Source organism: Lynx canadensis, chromosome F1 (assembly GCF_007474595.2).
Source record: "Lynx canadensis isolate LIC74 chromosome F1, mLynCan4.pri.v2, whole genome shotgun sequence".
Taxonomy (NCBI): domain Eukaryota; kingdom Metazoa; phylum Chordata; class Mammalia; order Carnivora; family Felidae; genus Lynx; species Lynx canadensis.
Window position 1 is genome coordinate 10663432 of NC_044319.2, and position 22960 is coordinate 10686391.

Genomic DNA, 22960 nt, shown 5'->3' on the forward strand with positions numbered 1-22960 from the left:
CCTGGAGCCTCCTTTGGATTCTGTGTCTCCCTCTCTTGCCCACTTACAATCTGTCTCTGTCTGAAAAGTAAATAAACATTTAAAAAAATTTTTTAATTAAAAAAATGAAGTTTTTATTTTTAATCTTCACTTATTCCTTCTTTGATGTTCTTTGTTTATATAGATCCATATGTCTGATTTATATATTTTTTCTTCTCTATAACAATTTTGCAAGGCAGGTCTACTGGCAACAAATTCCTTTGCTTTTATTTGAGAAAGTCTTTATTTCTCATTCACGAGAAGGATCATTTTGCAGGGCATAGAATTCTAGGTTGGTGATTTTTTTTTTTTCTGTCAGTGCTTTAAATATTTTACTTTGTTCCCTTATTGCTTCATAGTTTCTGAGGAGAAATTGGATGTGATTCTTATTTTTTTTCCTCTCTAGGTAAGATGTTTGTTTCCCTCTGGCTTCCTCCAGGATTTTTTTTAATCTTTGATTTTCTGTATTTTAAAAATGATATGCATAGGTATAAGATTTTGGTTTTGGTTTGCTTTGGGTTTTTTTGATTTTGTTTTTTTCTGTTTGTTTTTTTTGTGTTTGTTTTGTTTTGTTTTGGTGTTTATCCTGCTTGGTGTTCTCTAGGCTTCCTGGATCTGTGATTTGGTGTCTGACATTAATTTGTAGAAATTCTCAGTCATTGGGGCGCCTGGGTGGCGCAGTCGGTTAAGCGTCCGACTTCAGCCAGGTCACGATCTCGCGGTCCGTGAGTTCGAGCCCCGCGTCAGGCTCTGGGCTGATGGCTTGGAGCCTGGAGCCTGTTTCCGATTCTGTGTCTCCCTCTTTCTCTGCCCCTCCCCCGTTCATGCTCTGTCTCTCTCTGTCCCAAAAATAAATAAACGTTGAAAAATAAATAAATAAATAAATAAATAAATAAATAAATAAATTAATTCTCAGTCATTATTGTTTCAAATATTTCTCTTCTTTTTTTTTCTCCACCTTCTTGTATTCCCATTACGCTTATGTCATATCTATTTAGTTATCCCACAGTCCTTGAATATTTGGTTTGTTTGGGTTTTTGTCCAGTCTTTGTTTTCTTTGCTTTTTGGTTTTCAAGGATTCTATTGATATATCCTCTAGGTCAAGGATTTTTCTCAGTCATGTCCAGTCTGTTAACAAACCTATCAGAAGCATCCTTCATTTCTGTTACAGTGCTTTGTTTTATCTCTGGCATTTCTTTTTACTTCTTTCTTAGGATTTCCAGCGTTCTGCTTACATTGGCCATCTGTTCTCACATGTTGTGTACCTAATCCATTAGAGCCCTTCATTAATTATAGTCAAATTAATCATAATTGTTTTAAATTCCTGGCCTGATAATTCCAACATCCCTGTCATGTCCGGTTCTGATGCTTTCTCTGTCTCTTCAAATGTGTATAGCGTTCTGTGTAAAAGGAACTGCTGTAAACCTTTAGCAATGTGGTTGTAAGGCGTGGGGGAGAGGAAGCATTCTTAATCTTATGATTCGTTCTCAGTCTTTTAGTGAACATACATCTCTGGACTTTACAAGTGTTCATTAGGTTATTTTTTTCTTTCCCTTTAGGTGGGCTAGGATGACCAGGGTCATCCTGTAGAGAGCTGTAGTTGGCTATTTCCCTCCCCTAGGTTAGTTGGGCTCTGATAGTACCCCAGCACATTGGACTCTGGTTAACTAGTTTCCAACTAAGAGCAGACCTTATAAGAAGAAGAGAATGCTCTGGCATATTTCAGAATACTTCCTCTTACCCTCTCCCTGCCAGAAACTCAAGGGGATTTTTCTCCAGTATTTAGTGTGGCAATCTGGTCTGGCTCCTGGAGGTAAATCTGAAAATATTGGGGGTGGGGGGCACCCTATGACTGGGTTCCCCTGGCGTTTTGAACTCTTAGAGCTGTCCACACTGAGCCTCCAGCAGTCCCTCAATCACAGTTCAGGTGTTCTTTCCTTCAGGTCTCTTCTTTGCTAAGCTATGACTCCCTGTTTGTCTGTTTTTCTCTCCAGTGTTAGGGACAGCAGTTTGTCCTGTGTCCTCCCCTTTCTTACAGATCCAAGAGGAGTTGTTGATTTTTCAGTCTGTTCAGCTTTTTACTTGTGAGTTTGGAGTAAGGACTTTCAAGATCCTTACATACAGAACTGAGTTAAACAATCTTTGTATTCCTGGGATAAACCTAACTTGATCATGATGTATTATCTTTCTGATACATTGTTGGATTTGATTTGCTGATATTTTGCGAAGGATTTTTGTATCTATATTTGGAATGAAATTTTTTTCTTATATTTTCTTCATCCTATTTTTGGTAAAAAGTTACACTAAACATAAGTAGAAAAATGTTTCCTATTTTTCCTTTCCCTGGTAGAGTTTGTATAAGGTTGGAATGATCTTTTCTTTAAAAGTTTAGTAGATTATACCTATAACACCAGCTGGACCTAGTTTTTTTCTTTTGGAGATGGTTTTTAAGTATTATTTTACTTCTTTAATAGCTGTAGACTATTTGCATGATCTGTTTCTTCTTTAGTCAGTTTTAAGAGGTTTTTAAAAAATGTGTCAATTCATCTAAGGTTGGAAATTTGTTATTATAGTATTTTTATTGTCTATTTCATTTCTACTGTCTTGAGTTATAATGACCTTTTCATTCATAACATTATTTATTTAAACCCCCTTAATTTTTTCTTCATCATCATGGCGGAACTCTATATTGTTATTCTTTTTGTTTTTTATTTCTCCTTTTTCTCTCTTTATCATTTCCTTTCTTCTATTTTCTTTGAGATTATTTTATAGTTTTTTTTCTTTTTTTTCTAAATTAAGTTGTAAAAATTTAGCTTTTTTTCATTAACATCTGACTTGTGATCAGAGAATGTAGTTGGTGTTAGATGCATTCTTTGAAATTTGTAGAAACTGCCTTTGTGGCCTTGTACATGTCAAATTCGTAAATCTTTCATGGGCCCTTGAAGAGAATATTACTCTAATTTTTAATGTGGAATTTCATATGTGACCATTAGATCAAGACTGTTCATTGTGTTAAAATTTATATCTTTGCTGTTGGTGTGTTTTTGTCAGCTTGACTTACAAAGTAGCGAGAGAGGTGTGTTAAAGTCTTCACTGTATTGGAAGATTTGTCTCATTCTCCTTGCAGTTATGTCATTTTCTTTTAAAATGCATTTTTGAGGCTACTGAGTGCATATATGTTAAATTGTTACATCTTCCTGGTAAATTGAACTTCTTATGTATTAGTAATCGTCTCTATTCTTAATGCTTTTTATCCTCATCTAATGCTTAATGCTTTTTATCCTCATCTGTTTTGTCTGATATTAATGTAGCTAAGCCACCTTTCATTTGATTAGTATTTGTGTAAGACCCTTTCACTTGAAGCTTTTCCTTGTCCTCATACTTGAGGTGTATCCTAGACATTCTCTTTCTTCTCCATTGGTGAATTTAGTCTATTTAAATCTACTATCATTATGGCTATATTTAAACTTTCCAACGTCTTCTAATTATCCTGTTTTATTTATTTATCTTTTTACTTTCTTGCCTTTTTGGGAATTAAGTTTTTTATCCTTTTTTTTTGGTTTTGCCTTTTTCTTTATTTTTTTTCCCATTGGGTTGGGATTTATACTCATTTTATTGTTCACTTCTGAAATTGTATATGCTTATTTAACTTTATAATGCCTTTTATGACTTTTAAACTGTGCTCCAAAACTAGCCTAAGCTCTTATAAAAGAATAACTGATATTCCCCCAAACAACTTTGCAAATGGTAGGCTTCTAATAAATACTTGTTTGCTGATTGGTGTTCTTCATATGTATGTGTCATTTTGATTTTCATTTGATCAAATTTGCAAAGTAATAAAGTATGAATTATTTTCAATGACCAATATTTTTTCAGTGTTTCCTGTGAAATATCCTCTAGGAAAGTTGTTTCAGTGTATTCATTCTAAGATCATTTCTTTAGAAATGTCAGCTGAGTTGGACATTACCTGATTGTATATGTAGATACGGCACCCACAGTTACTTTTTATTCTCTAATTTGAAATTTCTGCACTTGAAGCTTTTTCTCTTAGATAATTTTCCTGTGGTGACATGGTGGCAGGTGCCCTAATTTTAGATCAGAACTGTATAATACAAACCATATAACTTGACATCCAGATTTTGAAATCAGGATGGTCAGATCAAACAAACACTAAGCAGTAAATTAGACCATATTCTAGAGCTAACTTTTAAATGAAATGAACATTTTTGACCCGGTACTGTCTTCACTAGTTCTTTATTATTATCACTTCATTAATCATTTAGCTTTATAATTTTGCCCACACATTTTGTTTTAAGTAATTTGAGCTTCTGTCTAAATTCATAATTTGTCATATCATTTATTTTTCATTTATAGCTCTGAGGCCCTTGGTTTGTCGGCAAGGTCATTGCTATTTCCTCTGCTACCTGATATTCTGCTTTGTTAGCAAAAGAGTTTTTTTCTTTATTGGTTTTTTTGCTAATCATATATTTTTAACTGATTCAGAGTGACTTTTCTTCCAATTCAGGAAAAAAGAAAGATCCAACATATTAATTGTGGGGTTTTTTTGAGAGCGTTTGAACTCTCAACCCTTCTTATTATCAGCTCCCGATCAGAAAATCGTAATAAGCTAAATATGTCATCTTTTTGCCTGGAAGTTTCTAATTATATCTGATTCTAAAATGTATGTGTATCCCTGTGCCCCCTTTTATTAGATATACAAAGCATAGGATAAAGTTTTTAAAGCACTTCTAAATAAGCCTGTATAACTTATGGTATATCCTTTTATGAAAAAGAAAATACCTTTTTATTATAAAAGTGGGAGTACAAAATTGTTACATAATTGTTTTAAAAACGTGTTACAATTTGGTGTCCGTTTTCTAGACCCTTTCTATGCATATATAGAATTTTTTCTCTAAGAATTATTCATTAACCTATGTTACAGTTTTGGCAGTATAATACCAACATTATTCATGTGGTTATTTTATGGATCTTCCTTATCTTTTTTAATGGTGGTGTAAATATTCCAATGTATGGATGTAACATTATTTAATCTATCCTTTCCACATAAAATTTAGATTATTTCCAATCTTTCTCAAAGTAGTACAGCAAAAACTTATATTACACATATATATGTATATATGTATATATGTTTGTATATTTGCTTAAAAGCAGTTTTGTACAGTATACATTCTTTAAAAGTAAAATTGCATCAAAGCAAATTCATTTAAAATTTTAATAGATACTATTTAATTTGTAGTGAACAGGAACTCAGTATATTGCTGGTGGGAGTATAAGTTGGTGTAACCACTTTGGAAAATTGTTTGAAAGTTTCTATTAAAGGTGAACATATGCACATGCTCCGGTCCGGCCCTTTTACGCCTAGATATATACCCAGCAGAAATAGGTACATATGTTTGCCGAGGACATGAGCCGACACTGATGGTAGCACTAACTCAGTAATCAAAAACTGTGAACAACCCAGTGTCCGCCAACAGTTGAATGAATACATAAGTTATAATATATTTATACAAAGTAGTAGTCGACAGCAAAGGGGATGAGTTACTACAGCTAAATAAAACAACATGGATGAGTCTTACAAACATAATGTTGAGCTAAAGAAACTAGACACAAGAATATATCTCCTCTGATTCCATTTAATTAGTGTTCACAAACGTGCAGAGGTAATTCATACTGTTCGAAGTCAGAATAGTGGTTTCCTTTAAGGGCAGAGGGATGGTGGGAATGAAGCACTAGGAGAAATCTGGAACTCTGGTTATGCTCTGTTGCTCCATTCTGGTGCTGGTGACATGGGCTTGTTTCATTTGTGAAAATGCATTGTGCTACACACTTAGGATTTTATGCCTTCCCATGTATGTGTTCTTCAATGAAAAATTTGCAGTGAAGGAGTTCACTCTGTTTTTGCTATATAGAACCACTTCCAGACCCCTGCCAGTAGCGTTTGTTTTCTGTACTGGCAGTCTGATAGACATTAAAATCTTTTTGATCTGGTAGATGTACAAAGACGTCAGTTTTTTTAATGTTTCTTGTTTATTTTTGAGAGAGAAAGAGAGAGAGACAATGTGAGCAGGGGAGGGGCAGAGAGAGGGGGAGACACAGAATCCGAAGCAGGCTCCAGGCTCTGAGCTGTCAGCACAGAGCCTGATGTGGGGCTTGAACCCACAAACTGGGAGATTATGACCTTAGCTGAAGTTGGACACCCAACCAACTGAGCCATCCAGGCGCCCCTCAATTTATTTTTATTTTTATCTTATTATAAGTGAGTCTCAGTATCCTTTTGTACATTTGCTGACTATTCATTTCTTCTATAGTTTCCCTACTCCTGTCCTTTGCCTATTTTTCTGTTGCAGTGTTCATTTTTCTTACTGATTTGTGGAACTTTTTGGTCTATTATATGTCAAAATATAATGATTTTGAGAGAGATGGGGAGACAGAGAGCAAGCTGGGGAGGGGCAGAGAGAGAGGGAGACAGAGAATCTGAAGCAGGCTCTAGGCTCTGAGCTGGTCAGCATAGAGCCTGATGCAGGGCTCGAACCCACGGACTGCGAGATCATGGCCTGAGCTGAAGTCAGACGCTTAACCGACTAAGCCACCCAGGTGCTCCAAAAGACAGTGTTTTGAATAACAAAACTAACAAACTTATTAAGTATATCATATGTTAGGAAAAGTTTCTTCTAATAGTTAAATTAGCCTTAAAGAGAACCCATTATTCTTCAGTCTCCAGCTCTGTAACCAACTCAGTTCTGAGGAGAGGAGAGTCTGCCTCATTAGCTCCAAATCTATAATATGGACTCCATATAGAATAGAATCCATCTGAAAGTCCTTGTTTTATTGTATATATATTACCGTTCTCTTTTTCTTGACTAGTCTGTTCTTTGCTGGGAACATCGTGAACAAACACTCAAAACAAGTTTACCCACTATTATATGTTACCCTTTGTTTCTCCTCGTTTCTCTTTATGCCTTTACATTTCCTAATATGGAGAAGAAAAATGATACTGAATAGGATTTGTTATATTTGTAGTAAATTGCCTATTAATTTTGTCTATATTATGTTTTTATAAAATAGCCCTTTAAAAACCAGTGTGCCGCATGCGATTTCCTTTACTCTCAACCAGTACCAAATTTCTAAGTGATCTTTTCACTAAAATATTTTTAGTAACTCAACTAGTCTGATGTAGTCTCACTGTTGTGTTTGCCTTTTTATGCTTTGGTTGGGGATGCCTTATTGAGATAATGTTTAGTTTAAATGTTTTCTAGACTTTACCGTATTTTAATGTTCCTCGTTTTTACTCTGTAGTGGCCTGTGGATTTTTTTTTTCATTTATTTTTGTTTTTTCTTTTAATATGTAATTCGTAGACGCTCTGCTGTTGCCCGCATTCAGGAGTTCTTCAGGCGGAGAAAAGAAAGGAAAGAAATGGAAGAATTGGATACTTTGAACATTAGAAGGCCACTAGTAAAGATGGTTTATAAGGGCCATCGCAACTCCAGGACAATGGTACCAAATGCTCATGGCACTCTTTGGAGAAATTGCAGATTCATAATATGAATTTTTTTCCATAACGATGATCTTCCTATGTTGCCAGTGTGCTTCCTGTATAGCATTATTGTACCTTAGCAGTTACCTCTTTACCCAAACATGGTTCTTTTAGTCCTAGAATATATTGCCAGACCATTACTGTTTAAAGAAAATTCTGCCCTACTGAGGAAATATTGTAGAATTGAAAATTTTTTAGCTGGTACGAGTAACAGTTGTGTCTTTCTTGCTTTCTCACACTTGCTGTCTACCGGCCTAGTAGATTTTTTTTTGTTTTTAGCTTGTATTAGCACCCTTTGTTGGTTTGGAGAGGAAGATTTAGATATATGAAATCCAGGCTCATTGCAAAATGTAGTCCAATGACTTTAATTATAACTCTTAAGATTGACAAGTGAAGATTTGCTTTAGTCACTTTGTCTCTCTAGACTTTAGTGTCCGCCTTTATGAAATAAGAATAGACCAGATGATCTCTAAGATCTGTGCAAGTCTTACAATCCACAAGTCTATATACCCAGTGTCATATTAAGAAGATCTTGCAAGATGATTAGCATAACTGTTAACTCTGAACCATTCATATTTAGAAAGTGTTGTCCTCATACATTCATTGAGTTATCCAAAAGTACCTATAGAATTAGTTTTAATCTACTCTTCAGAGTAAAGGCAAAAAGTTACATTGTGTGAATACCTGCTCATCCAGTAGAATGTGTGACTCTTGATATTGGTGTCCTGAGTTCAAGCCACACGTTGTGTGTAGAGCTTCCTTAACAAAAAAGTTATTTGGGGTAGGGAAATAATTAGCTCTCTCTATAGGTATCATTGGTAGTATCGATTTAATCATTCTAAACTGAATGCTTATTATCAATAGAAGCGATCAATGTACATTTCTTATACTTTGTGGTTAAAATTTTAGATGAAAACCATTGGAGATAGGAATGAAAAAAAAAGAAAAGTAAATATAACAGTAGCGCTAAGCAACAACAAAACTGGCTTCCCCTTTTGTTTTGGCAAAAATAGCAAAGTGGCAGCTACTGATGAAATGATCGAAAAAATCCTGAACTACAAAGATTTTTGGATGGTTTATTCAAAATCATCCATATGGCGTCACAACCATTCCAGTATATCCTATTCCTTTGTCTCGTTGCTTCATAAAAGTAAATACGCTATATCCTTTCTCAGTTGCGGGAGAATAGCTAATAAAAAGATTGGTACTTTTTGTTCTTTTATCATAAAGCAAAATAGAAAAAGGAACTATTCGTTTTTTTTCTATGAACTGTTTTTATTATAAACCTAAAATGGAACCATTTTTGGAAAGGTCAGCAACATATATAGAAGTTTCCATTACACTGCCCAGTCCCAGAAATCCCATTCATTCATTTAGCAGTTACTAATTCAGCACCTAGTGTCGCCAAGTACTGTTTTAGGCCCTATAAATATAGCATTGAACAGAGCAGAATCTCTGTGTTCATGGGGAACTTTTCATTACTTAGTGCCATATCATGCTTGCTGAAAAATCTGTATCATTTTTAAAGTAATAGAAGACAAAGATTCTCTTCTATTTTTTTATTCTTTTCTAATATTTTCAGTTGCAGAATAGAGTAAGTCTTTGTTTTAATAACTCTGATTTGAGTTTTCTTCTAATTTCCTTTTTCTAAACCCTTAGATAAAAGAAGCCAATTTCTGGGGTGCTAATTTTGTAATGAGTGGTTCTGATTGTGGCCATATCTTCATCTGGGATCGTCACACTGCTGAGCATTTAATGCTTCTGGAAGCTGATAATCATGTGGTAAACTGCCTGCAGCCACATCCGTTTGACCCAAGTAAGATGGCCGTTTACAAGGCAAAGGCTAGAAATCTGTACATCAGCTCCAGTTTTGTGCTAGTTTTTAATATAAAAATAATGCATATTATCCTAGAAGGCAGCCACTAGAGTCAGTTATGACTCTCATTGGGTTTCAATCAAAAAACACTTAGAACCTCCTTTTGGCAGAAAGTATGGGGAGATAGTTTATCCTGCTAATATTTCCTCTAAGTATTATCAGTTGCAAGAGCTTTGGCCGACTGAACTTTGCATTACTTCCCCAAACTCAATCTCCAAGCCTTTTTCGTCTTCCCGTGGCCAAGTTAATGTACCAGAACGAGAGAGCGTGGCTTGTTCTTGCCTTCCATTTGACATTGCCCATGTTTCTCATAAAAGAGCGATGGAAAAGAAAGAAATTTGAGTGATTTCAAGATAGTCTTAAAATTATATTCCAGGGTAACTTTTAGAAAATCTTCAAAATCATATTTTCAGTTAACAAATATATCAGTACAATTTCCGTTCCAGCTCAGTTTTGCTGTACATCTACATATGTGTATATGCATATACATACATGCATATATATACATGCATCATATATGCATGTCTTAATGGCTTGTTTTTATGCTTTATATTAATATGCACATTTTATTTCTAGTTCTAGCCTCATCTGGCATAGATTATGACATAAAGATCTGGTCACCACTAGAAGAGTCCAGGATTTTTAACCGAAAACTTGCTGATGAAGTAAGTTTTTTACTTATACTTATTATAATGAGTGTATGTCACTTTATTCCTGAAATGCTTTCTTAAGACTCCCATCAGCTCATTATTAGTTGGTAACATAAACAAGTTTATTTAATAGAGGAGGTCGAATTTTAAGAAAAAGAAACAATAACATGCCTATAATAATAGAGAAGTAAAAATCAGTATTTTGATAATTGTAATACTGATCATCGGTAATACCAGATTAAGTGTATTATAGTTTAAGAAAAACAGATTGACTATCTGTGCTTTTGCAATGAAGAGTCATTTAAAAAACCTTCTGTCCTTTTAAGAAAATAGTTTTACTCTGGCTGCCCTCCATAATCACAGCCAAATAAGTAGCAGAACAAATGACTGGAGAATCTTTTCCTTTTTGTTATATTTTAGATTTCTTCAGCTCCTTGTTAAACCAACAGCTTTCAAACTGGGTTGTGTGAAGCTGTAGGTTTTTTGTGGGTTGAGAAGAGGGAAGGTGGATGACACAAACGCTGAATTCTGGGCTTTTCCTCCCTAACTTTAGCTGGGGTTTTTATTAGTGGGTTTTCATAGAAGATTTCTTATGAAAATAAGGGTCCATGGCATTAATCAGTTAGCTCCTGACTTAACTGGTGAGTTTCTGTGAGTTTCTGCATTCTGTGAATGCAGCTCAAGTAGATGCTGTGTTCTCTTAAAAACATAAAGTGAGGGTCCATTACTGAGAAATGTTAGTTAGAAAGCCAGAGCTCTAGACCAGGGTTGACAGTTCACGGCACAGTTCCCACATCTGCTTTCTAGTAGACATTTATAACTTCTATGTCAGGCACAGTGCTGAATTTTATTTTTTTATTTTTGTTTTTTTTTTAACTTTTTTTTGTTGTTTATTTTTGAGAGAGAGAGAGAGACAGAGCGCAAGCCGGGGAGGGCAGAGGGAGAGGGAGACACAGAATCCGAAGCAGGCTCCAGGCTCTGAGCTGTCCGCACAGAGCCCAACGCAGGCCTTGCACCCACAAACTTGCGAGATCATGACCTGAGCCAAAGTCAGATGCCCAACTGACTGAGCCACCCAGGCGCCCTCATGAATTTTAAAAAATAAACCTTCCCTCAGAGCTTTTAGGCTGGTGGGAAAGACAGACTTGTGAACAGTCAGCCAGAATGTAGGGAGGCACACACAGTGTTCTGGAAGCCTGTGACAAGGAGCAGAGGTGCTTATACATGGGGTAGATGGGATGGGGGAGTCTTTGCAGAGGAAGTACGAATTGGACAGAGTTCACCAGGCAGACAGGGAGCTAAGGAGTACTTGAGATGAGGGATCCGCATGTTCCAAGGTGTCCTAAGGTAGGTAAATGACGAACCAGGGGGGAGTGGGTAAGAAAGCAGCTCCCTGGGGCAAGATTATAAAGGGCCCTGGGGGGGCCCCATGAGTTGAAAGTGTGTAAATCACTGGGGAACCATTGATGACATTAGCATCTTCCTCTTACTCTCCTGCTTTCCTTTCTTTCTTTTTTCCTTTGCCACACGCTTTGCGGTTCCCTCTTTCTTTTTCCCCCTTTGCTCATGACTGTATAGTAGATTCCTAGGTGTTTATGGGTAATCATTTAGTCCTGTTCTTGGTACTTAAGATACAATTCATTGGTAACTCTTAATCTAAAACTTTATTTTTCAAGATTACTTTGCCTCAGTCAAGGTAACGTTTTCTCCAGAGATCCAAATGACCCAGGGATAGTAATTTCACACCCCTCCGTCACTAAGAGCATCAGCTCTGCCGTAGGGGAAAATAACGAGCAGACACAAGGTAGACTGCTCGGGGAAACAAGTTACAAGAAAAAATTCATTGAATTCTTGAATGTTTTAAGTAGCCTCAAAGTGTGACCTTTCTCTTTGCTGCCAGTTGAAAGAGTAGCGTTCTGTGGTGTTACTCCCTCACTGCAAGTTAATTACCTGGCATCGAGTAGCCTTAGGGTGGAAATATACACAGCGTACATGGAAAGAATGAAGTAATTCCTCTTAGGACATGCTAATTTTTTTACTGTTCTCCTAATCTTCATGGGAACATATAGTTACTTCATTGCTTCTGACCTGGTTGTTTAACTTGCCTCAGGTTATAACTCGAAACGAACTCATGCTGGAGGAGACTAGAAACACCATCACAGTCCCAGCCTCTTTCATGTTGAGGATGTTGGCTTCACTGAATCATATCAGAGCTGGTAAGGACTGTCATTGTATTATTCAAACCACTGTTACATTTGAAAAACATGCTATTATTTAAGATCTGCTTCAAAGTGATTTGTACAATTTCCTTTAACCACAAAACGAGGGCAATGTAATTCCTGAGCTAGGAGTTCTGTGAACCCTGGATCTTAGTACCGTAAACTTACTTCCTCATGAACCAAATTTATTGAAAAGCGTCCAAATGAAAAGACAGAGTCACTTAAAAACTTTTATCAGCTGTGCTTCTCTTCTCAGGGTGGAGGATCATACCATAAACCTTACGCTATGTTCTACAGTAAGGTACCCTTTCATGGTAGATGTGGTCAAAATTACTCCTAGCCCAGACAAAAATAAGTGTTACATGCTACTGTGAAGGTCGAAACAGATACCTCAGTATGGGTTTTTAAATACTTTTTGTTTTCGATGATAAACCGTGAGGTTCAATGCCAAAGAAACACAAAATCGTATATATTACAATTAATATTCAAGAAGGAAGTGAATATAATCTGTTCATAACAGTAGAAAAGATCCAGTGTCCATTGTAAACAAAGTACATTTATCAAACGAGACAGCGTTTGTTGTTCTTCACTGATTTCACAAATTAAATGTCTTCATATGTTGGGTATTACCTATTAATAATAACAGCGGCCATCGTTTCTAGAGTACCTGTAATGTGTCAGGCACCATACTAGTCATTTCACAGATGTTTCCCAATGAGCTCCAACCCTCTAGAAAGTCGGGTTATTTATTCGTAATAGCTCGCCCCAGCTCATACAGCTGATGAATGGTGAAGCCTAGGTGTGAAACTGAGTTCCATGCCCTTACTCCCCTTTGACCTAGAAAGTTCACTTGTAGGAATACGTTCAGATCAGAAATACGACACGCAGCCACCCGGGTGATCTGATCTCAAGCTTCTTTACAGGCTCATTCACAGTATTTTCTCCTTCTGTGTCCATTCCATCCACTCTGGCCCTTTTTGAATTTGGGGGCATGTCAAACTCTTTTCCACCTCAGGATCTTTATCATCATGCTGTCCCCCTCCCATCCTCACTCTTCGTTAGGATCATTTTGCTTATCCTTCAGGTCTTTGTAAGCGGTGGATTAAATATCACTTCCTCAGAGAGAGTAGGGACAAATATTCCAGGCAAAGTAAAGGGTATGTAGCATTTTTCGAAGTCCTGGAGGAGAAAGAGTGTGGAGCACATCTAAAGAATTGAAAGAAACTCATACGAGATGGGGAGAAAATCATGAAATTGTAAATATTAACTACTACCAGGAAAGAATGAGATTTTCAAATGGTCAAAACAAAAAATAAACACGGAACGTAAACAGAAAATGTTAGTAGCCCAACCAAATATTTTTGCAGTAGCTTTTAGGCTCCTGTATTATCACAGTAATGACTAAGATTTTTGATCCATTTTCTTCAGTAACAGTGGGTAACCCTTAAAATTCATCTAGATTTCAGACTTGAGAAGGCAGCTTTTCTAGAACATTTGCCAGTTAGGATTCTTAAAACTTGCTTGTTCTGAAGAGTTTATCTGGCGAAGGGCTCTTCCTTAGTTTTTCTGTGGAAAACATTCTTCTCTGGTCTGTGCAGAATCTGTTTTGCACGGGTGCTCACGTGGTTTGTTCGCCAACAGCTACTACTGGCCTCCTTTGATTTGAGTGTTAGAGAAGATGTCTCATACTGTGAAGATTCCTTTGCTTCCGGTTCTTTTTGCCGTCAACCGAAAACACCTTCTAATTGGTTTAGTCAGCTCACCCTCTTGCTTCTCTTATGTAAAAGACTGGAAAGAAAGATGTTCCCGAGAGTTGTTTTTATCCTTAAGACATCAGGTTACTTGACGAGTCAGTTATTCCCCCCTTTCCTCTCCTTTGCTCCTTGTCTCCAGTTCTTGGAGTACCATGAGCGTGCGCAGGTACTCAAGGAGAGTTAGTGATGGACGGCGATCAAGTAAGCCCAGGCTAGCTCCAGAATAGTCCAGCCCCTCCATTACTCCACAAGGCTTCCTGGGAGGCCCAGGGAACAGGTACTGGGCGGCCCCTTCCTGGCGGAGCTGTGATCTTCAGCGAAGGCTGCACTTCAGATCCCCGGTGCGGCTTTGTCAACTACAAATACTCGGGTCCTACCCCTTGAAGATTCTCACTCATTTGATCTGAATAGGGTTTGAGCTTCTGCATTTTCAAAACAGCATGCAAAATCATTCCCATGAAGTACAGCAGTAAAGACTGTGGTGTCTGAATGTGGTGTATGCTTCGGATGGGGGCCCCCAAATGTGGGGCAACGGGTAGAAGCGGGGGGGGGGTGCGGCAGGGGGGGGTGCAATTCACCTGAGGCAGAACAAAGGAGATAGAGGTTTACTGAATATGCGGCTGGGGAGCGGGGGCAGGCAGGCAGAGGAGAAGCTGTCTGCAAGGAGGCAGTGGGTGGAGGCTGTTTTTAAAGGAGGAGGTGAAGAGGTGTGGCTGCCGTGGAATTTTCCCTTTATTGGTAGCTGTGCCTGGTTGTAAGGAGCCCATGGGTCACTTAGGGCCTCTGGCTATTTTGAGGTGGGTCGCCTGGTGGGCCTGTCTGTGTCCAGCCAGGTGGTCGCTGTGGGCCCCTTAAACAGTCCATTGCTCGAGCCTGTTTGCCTAAAAGCGGCCTCTACAAAGACTTCTAGTGCAGGCCAGCCACTTCTTGAGACGTAAAGGCGGTTCTGAGACCCCTGGGAGTTTTGATAGACTTTGGAGAGATGGTAATTGTGTGTTTGGACCATTCTAACCTCTTCTAGAACGTCTCCGTATCTGGTAATTTACTCCTCTCCTTAAAATGTGCCTCTCGTGTTCTCAGGACAGAGTCCAGATGTGTTAGCATGACTTAGGAAACCCTGAAGCATCACTTGACATACTTCCCTTCATACCTCTGGGCCTTGGCCCACGGAGCTCTAGGTGGCCATGGTGCCCTCCGTGGTTGGTGCCAGAGCCCGACCTCGACTGAGCTCACGGCACTTACCAAGTCCTATGCACAGGTTCACTGCGTCAGCAGTTGTAACTTTACTTCGGAATATAGCCATATTCACCTACTCTTGGTCTCCCTGCTCCCACCCCCGCCTTCACACGGTCTGATTTCCATAGGGTGGCCAGAGGGATCTTTTTTAAAACGTGGGTCAGCAAATTTTTTCTTGAAATGGCCAAATAGTAACTATTTTAGACTTCGTGGGTCACTTGGTGTCTGTTGTAGCTACTCATCTCTGATGTGGTCGTGTAAAAGTGGCCACACATAATCTGTAGGTGAATGGGCGTGGCTCTGTTTTAATAAAAGTTTATTTGCTAAAATAGGCTATGGGCTGGATTTGCCCGAGTCAGTTTATTGGCCGCTTTTTTTACATAAATTAGGCTCTGTCACCCCACTTAAAATTCTTGGGGGATCCCCATTGCTCGTAAAATAAGACTGGTCTGGGGCACCTGGGTGGCTCAGTCGGTTGAGTGTCCAATTGCAGCTCAGGTCATGATCTCGTGGTTCGTGAGTTCGAGCCCCGCCTCGGGCTCTGTGATGACAGCTCAGAGCCCGGAGCCTGCTTCGGCTTCTGTGTCTCCCTCTCTCTCTGCCCTTCCCCCACTTGCGCTCTCTCGCGCTCACTCGCTCTCTCAAGAATAAAGATTTTAAAAAATTTTTATTAAAAAAAAAAAGACCTGGTCCGCCAGGTCCTACATGATCTAAACCTTGCCAGCCTCTGACTTCCAGTCATTCCAGTTATCCCGTAGCGCACTGCGTTTCAGCATGCCGGCCGGCCTCTTCTCTCCTCAGACTGATCGAGCTTATTAGCACATTTAGGACCTTTTCACTGACTGTTTCCTTTGCCTGAAGGACTCTGGCCCTGAACTGAACATACAGTTGAGCCCTCAGCTCCAGCGTCACCTCCTTAGAAAAGTCTCGGTAGACACTGCACCCAACGTGACGTTGCTTCATGTGCCTTCTCGCTCGTGCCCTGCCTCTCAGTCACCCACTCTGTTCGTTGCCTATTTTCCTCAAGTACTTAGCCCAACTTTTCGTTACTGTATCTGCTGCCTCCTTAGAAATTAAAGGGGGAAAATGTTGGTTGTCTTGTTTTCGACTTTTCCCCTCTAGGAAGTGGTCTCATTGAGAGCAGAGACCTAGTTTGTCTTGTTCGTAGCTGGATATTTAACTCCTAGAACAGCGCCTGGCACGTATTCGTTGTTCATCAAATGTCTGTTGAGTAAATGAATGAATTTCTAGTGTCACATCTCTAACAATAAGCCACATATTTATTCTTCTTCTTAGAAAAATAAATAATTTTGTGAAGGATGATCTGGAGAACTGCAGAACTATTTTTGTGGAACACAGGTTTCCTTCGGGGAATTGTTTTCCTCTCTATCTCTTCGTATTTCCCCGACCAAAAATAATTTCCTGAGGAAATATCCCTAACGAGAACAAAAAAGGCTTCCCGCAAACGTAAACCTTATTTACAAAAACAGTTTGGTGCCGTTGCAGGATTTCTCACCTCAGTACCCAGGGTTCCTTGTCTCGCCGCTTCGGAGAACTTAGAGGCGACACAAAAGGAGCAGCAGGCCAAAGTCTACGGAGTGTAAGGGCAGGAAGGAAGAAGAGCATGAAGCTCTCTTGACAGGGCACATTTGAAAGCGAATGCCCGGGACTGTAGGCAAGGGCCTTTGTCTGGAAGATTCTGGCCGCCTCTCCCTTCCCCGCCCCCTTGTTCCTTCTCAGGTCCTACCCTTACTGGCTGGACAGCTCTAGGTGCTGGGTCGTCCGTTCCTGGTTGACTCGGTTCCATTGTACGAGGAGTCATACTGTCCCTCCTGTAGCACACGTTTTATGGTTTGCTTTTCTAGTTAGGTATTTTGATTGTCAAATGCCTGAGGGGGCCCTGAGGGGGAGCGGATGGCGTTTGTTACATTCCTAAGAGGGACCTTGTTTGTGCCTGTGGGGGTTGGCTGTAGTCAGACACTCCCAGCGCTGTTCCAAAATACTCGGTCCTCCCTGCCCAGAGCCTCCGGGTCCTACCTAACCTGTCCCTCTCCGCCGTTTTATCCTGCCTTTTCCTATCACAGTATTGTCTGCATTTAAAAACAGTGGATTTAGAAGCGATTATTTTCAGTTTTCATTTCAAGGAACAGGGTTTGTCAGGCCTCCCCGGTCTGTAACTGCCAACCAGAGGTCGGTGTAAACATTGAGCCGCGGTGCGGTTTCCCTGCCTCGGAGAGGTGGGACTTCACGAACAGAAGGTTTCCTTTATTCTTAGAAATTGGGCTTATGTTCTGAGAGAGGACTTTGCAGTGACTGTGATGGACTTGAAAAAAGAACCACCGTTCTGCCCTCTTCTCGTTCCGGGAGCCACGGTCAGTCATCCGCTGGCCTGTGCTAGACTCTCTTGGCCCTCGCTTGACTCTGCGGCTCGCTCTGGACTCTGCAGAAGCCTGTTGTCTACCGTAAACTCCCTGAGTTAAAGACTGTGACAATTCTTGTTGACCCTCCGTTTCCCCATCGTCACGCATAGTGTGACGAGCGAAAGGAATGTGGGTAAGAACCGGCGCACTTTGAAACAGGCGGACACTCCTTCCTCGTGCTTCCAGTGGGACGAGGTTTGTTGAATATAGGTTTGTTGAATATAGTCAATCTACCGAGGCAGATAGCGACTTCGTGTTTCGCTCCCTCGTGAAAGTGTATCACAATGTAAAGATTATAATCTCTTTTATACTAACATTCGTTAGTACTGACCAGAGATTCTTCCACTGTGCTTGGATTCCTTAGTGGTTGATACATGAAGGTCAATCCAAACCTTATTTTGGTTCATTTATTTTGCAAATGTGTATGGAACACGTACTATATAATAATAATAGCTAAAACTTGTGTAGTTCAGATTATAGATCATATACATCATCTCATTAGTTTGATTTCAAAATGGAGTCAGCACAGAGGGGATTTAGTCTCATTCACTTGGACAGAAAGCACACAGTCCCTCTGTACACTGCTCTTGGTGGTGTTGACCTAGGACCCAGTGACCCAGTGGGAGAGTTTACACCTCTGGAGGTCCTAAGTAAAAGCTCAGGCTTCAGTCTCCTTGCTGTTGACAGCCGGGACTGAACCTCTCCCCCACGTCTGATCTCCGTGTTTTCCACGCTGCCCTGGGGGGAGTGTTCCTGTGACAGAATGGGCTCCATGCTAGTGGTGACAGGGGCTTTTAAAGTGGCCTTCTTCACATAACCTAACGTAACGTATCCTAGTAAAACCTATATGCATGGATTGCTGTACCAGGCTCTGAGGACAGAAGAAAAAAGAAAAAGTTCCTACCCTCCCAGGAGCTCAGAGCCCTTCAAGTCTAGTCTGTAAGAAGACACACACGACCTGTCTCCGCAGTTAGGTCATCTTTATACGGGACACACGGGATAGTATGGAATGTAGAGGAAGGAGTTCCTCATTCTGCAAGTGGGGGTTTGGAAAAGTCCCAGAAACGTTTCACACGGGATAACGGTCGCACTGAGTGGGTGCGCAGAAGCTCTACGGCTGCAGGACGGGGCGAGGGTCCCAAGCAGAGGAGCAAGACGCGCAAACCGTGACGGTTGGGGACAGCGGGCCGTGTCACGCGCCAGTTCACCATCCCGTATTCCCTCGAGGGCAGAGACCGCGGGTCTGTTTTGGTCACCATTGTATCCTTAGCACGACGCCTGGAACATAGCAGATATTTAACTGAAAAAATGTTTTTTATCAACAGAATACACAGATCCTTAGGAATGTTCCCCGGGTTCCCCCACAGCCCCCCTCGGTCTACTGGTGTCACGAGACACCTCCTTAGGCTCCTGGACTCCAAGGAACACGATCTGAAAAACTCCGCAGTAGACCGGGATATATCCGGATCCTTAGGGTTTTTCTTTTTAATTTGTATTACGGTTAGAATTACATGCATATTCAAAGGTATAGTGCTGTTTCCCGGACTCTCTTATTTGCTTCTAGCGGCAAAAAATAGCTTCCCTACACACGGAGGTGAACTGATGTTTACACGATGGTATGTTCATATGTATACATTTTCATCGGTTTCAAATAGAAGGTATTGAAAATTATCTTAATCGTAATTCTAAAAGTGTTTCTTTTTGTGCGTCTCCTCTGTGTGTTTTCCAGACCGGCTGGAGGGTGACCGATCAGAAGGTTCTGGTCAGGAGAATGAAAATGAGGATGAGGAATAACCAGCTCTTATTGGCAAGCACTTAGATGGTCTGAAATTTGTATAAGACATTGATTATATTTTCTCTTTACGGAGCTTTAGTGCAATTCTAAGGTTATGGTGTTTTGGAGTTTCTCCCTTTTTTGGGGATAACCTGACATTGGTTTGGAATGACTGTGTGCATGAATTTGGGAGAGCGTGTAAAACAAAACTAGCAAAATGTTTTTAAAACTTTTTGCCATGTATGAGGAGTGCTAGAAAATGCAAAGTGCAATATTTTCCCTAACCTTCGGATAGGAGAGCTTGGGTCAACGTGGAGAGTAATTTTCATTATAGTGAAAATGTTGGTTCAGATAAATTTCTACACTTGCCATTTGCATGTTTGTTGCTTTCTAATAAAAGAAGTTGGTTTTAAGATGTCCTGAATTTGACTTTTCATTGAATGCCTTACTACCCCGACCCACATTCTCCAGTCTTCTCTATAACATAAGGCTCTTTCTCTATTCTTTTCTAGATCTGATAACCTTTTCTGTTGTGACTTCTGTGTGCTAGAATCACATAGAGGAGCTTTTCTCATTTCTCCTTCCAGAGCACGTTACCTTCACCTCTAATCTCCATCTTTCATGGTTCGTGATCCCTCTTCACCCAAGTACAGGAGTTAGGCTGCCGGCAACAGGCCCAGAGCATCACGGGTAGCTCATGTGACGGACCAGCGCAAGCTCGTCCCGAAAGCGCTGGCCCCCCGGCTTCCTCTCTCCAACTTCTCGGTTTCAGCCACGAGCTGTCGACCGTCCAGTCTTGTAATTCTGGGTCCCCCTCAACTCTGGTGTCCAACTCCACCCCCCTAAGGCCGTCTCCACCCAGGCCTGCACCTTCTGAGCCGAAACCACCCCTGCAGAGGCCACCCTGCTGTCATCCTCCCTCCTCTCCCCTTCGTGCCGCTTCCTCCGGCTGGGCCATGAATGGACTCACGGGTGTAGCGGGCGAAGCACCCTCTCCCTTGCGGCGACCAGGCATCGCCCCTTCGCCTGGCGGCAGAAGATGGCGGGAAGCCCAGGGACACCGACCAAGAGAAGGCAGACTGGCTTTTTGGACGGAAGAAAAGTAACTCTTCTGCTGGCTCAGCAACTTCAGGTAGACTTCAACATCTAGCTCTTGCCCTGGACGGGACAGACACGTTCTCACGTCAGGAGATGTGGCGAATGGTAAAGGGAAAAGGAATTCGAGCTGTAGCCGAACAGGACAATTGCATGATTTCTGGGAAGTACAAAGGTCTTCGCTTCTGATTCCCAATTAGTCGTGTGACCTGTTTAAGCCATCTGACTTCTCTGGGCTGGCCTCCTCCTCCGTAAGATGGACGTATTCCTATGGTACCACCTGTGTCCCAGGGGCTGTGTGGGGACCACACGAAACCACGGAGGTTGAAGGGCCTGACAGAACAACTGAAGTGACTACCACAAGCACAAAAACCGACGTCGTTCCTTGCACTGTAACGAAACCGTGCCGGATATGCTCTAGAGAGGTGCTGCAAGGCTCATGGGGCAGAGGCTACTAGAAGGCTCGAGGGGGAGGTCAAGGAAGCTCTTTGGCTGGAAGAACACAGAAGAAAATCAAGGGCTGCCTGGGTGTCTCAGTCAGTTGAGCAACCGACCCTTGACTTCAGCTCAGGTCATGACCCAGGGTCATGGGATCGAGCCCCTCGTCGGGCTCCGTACCGAGCGTGGAACCTGCGTAAGATCCTCTGTCTTTCCCTCTCCCTCTCTCTATAAAATTTAAAAAAATGAAAATAAAATCGCAATTGTCCACTCTGGCACAGACTGTCGGTAGGAGGGGAGCCTGCGGGGTGGGCAGGGGGCATATGGGAACTCTGAACTTCCTGTTCACTTTTGCTAGGAACCTTCAAACTTTTTAAATGTAACAGTACTTGTCAAAGGAGTTATCCCCCCACCCTGTTAAATTCTGCAGCATCTGGTACCTTATGTTACAAAGGAGCAGGTGGGCCAGACCAGCAGTCAAGGAGGCGGCGAAGAGAAACATTCTACGGAGGCACAGGGGACACCTCCGTGGTCACTTCCATGACTCACTGCATGTTGGGGACCCGGACCGCAGGGCCCACGTGCTGCTCCGACACAGGATTAAGGCTGCGGTGGTGGCAGGTGAGGGAGCTGGGCGAAGGTGGGAGGTCCCGTGCCTGGGGGTTGCTGAGTCTCAGTGGCAACCTGCCACCCGCCCTCTGACTCTGGTTACGGGACAGGCTTAGAGACGGCGCATGGCCGTTCGTCAAACCTCCTTTAAGAACCCTGCACTGGGGCTTCCGGCCGGCTCGGTCAGTAGAGCACGTGACTCTTGATCTTGGGATTTTGAGTCTGAGCCCCACGTCGGGTGTAGAGACGACGTCTTGAAGAACTTATGAAAAGCACACGGATGGATGCAGCAAGGTGACCGTGGGGTGTCGACGCCTCCTAATCCTACGGCAGTCGGCCCCTTCCTGTGCGGTCTCCTTCCTCTCGTGAGCCCCGGGGGAGGGAGGCTGCGGACAGGGGTGTGGCTGCACACAGTAGGTAACGGTGGAGGCTCTCAGAAAGTCCCCGGCCCCAGAAGTCCAAGTACAGATCCACGGTCTCCACAGACACGTACCGAAACGGATATTTAACCAACTGGGTAAACAAAGCTACTCTAAATCTACTTTTACTTGTTTATAAATATTGTGATTTATAAGAACCCTAAACGTTTTTCTTACCTTAAAAAAAAAAAAAAATCATCCCAAAACTTCAAGTGCAATTTATTTCAGGACTAGCTTTGTTTTTGTTTTGCTCTGAAGGTTTTTAACAAGTTTTGCATCCGGGGGTCCGTTATCAGAACACGGCGCAGCTCCGCCTCCTAGAACACACACACATCACAGAGGGACAGACCTGTTTCCAGGCAAACCCGCTCTTTCCACCACACTCTGTGGCCACGCAGGCCCAGGCTGCCCATCCTCCGCAGGGCTGTCTTCATCGGGAGTGGCCACTTGCCCGGGACTTGGGATGTTTCAGAATGGTGGTGTGAAAAGGAAAAACAGAAATGTCTTCGAATTCCTAAGCTATTAATACTATTCAGGAAAATTCTGAGGGAAATGAACGCAGCTTTGCATATTCTAGAAATATCATTAAGCAAAACTGTGCTCTTGGTAACCTTATGCAGACTTGAGTTTGTGCTTCGAAATCTTTCCAAGGAACCCACTTTCCTTGGGTCGCAGGTTTTTTTTAGGTCTGGCGAGCCGGTATTCCAGGCTCCCAAGCTCCTCGGTTTACAATGGTTTCTACCTTCTCAGGGCAGCTGGCCTAGTCTGATAACGAGGACTTTTACTTTCTCCCCCCACCTCACCTCACGCCCCCCCCCCTCCCCCAACCTCCTCCAGCTGCAAAGCTGGCTCCTTCGCTCAGCGACATGGCCAAGACCTGGCATTTGACCCAGACT

General features: G+C 41.5%; 1 protein-coding gene across 1 annotated transcript in view; it reads left to right on the forward strand.

Moving 5' to 3' along the window:
- DCAF6 (DDB1 and CUL4 associated factor 6) overlaps positions 1–19922 on the forward strand; it is a 134045-nt gene extending 114123 nt beyond the window's left edge. Inside the window, 5 exon segments of the mRNA XM_030303239.2 lie at positions 7396–7534; positions 9234–9390; positions 10027–10115; positions 12211–12316; positions 19459–19922. Coding sequence (XP_030159099.1) covers positions 7396–7534; positions 9234–9390; positions 10027–10115; positions 12211–12316; positions 19459–19523 — 556 coding nt within the window. The 3' untranslated portion in view covers positions 19524–19922.
- Positions 19923–22960: the final 3038 nt, after the last annotated feature.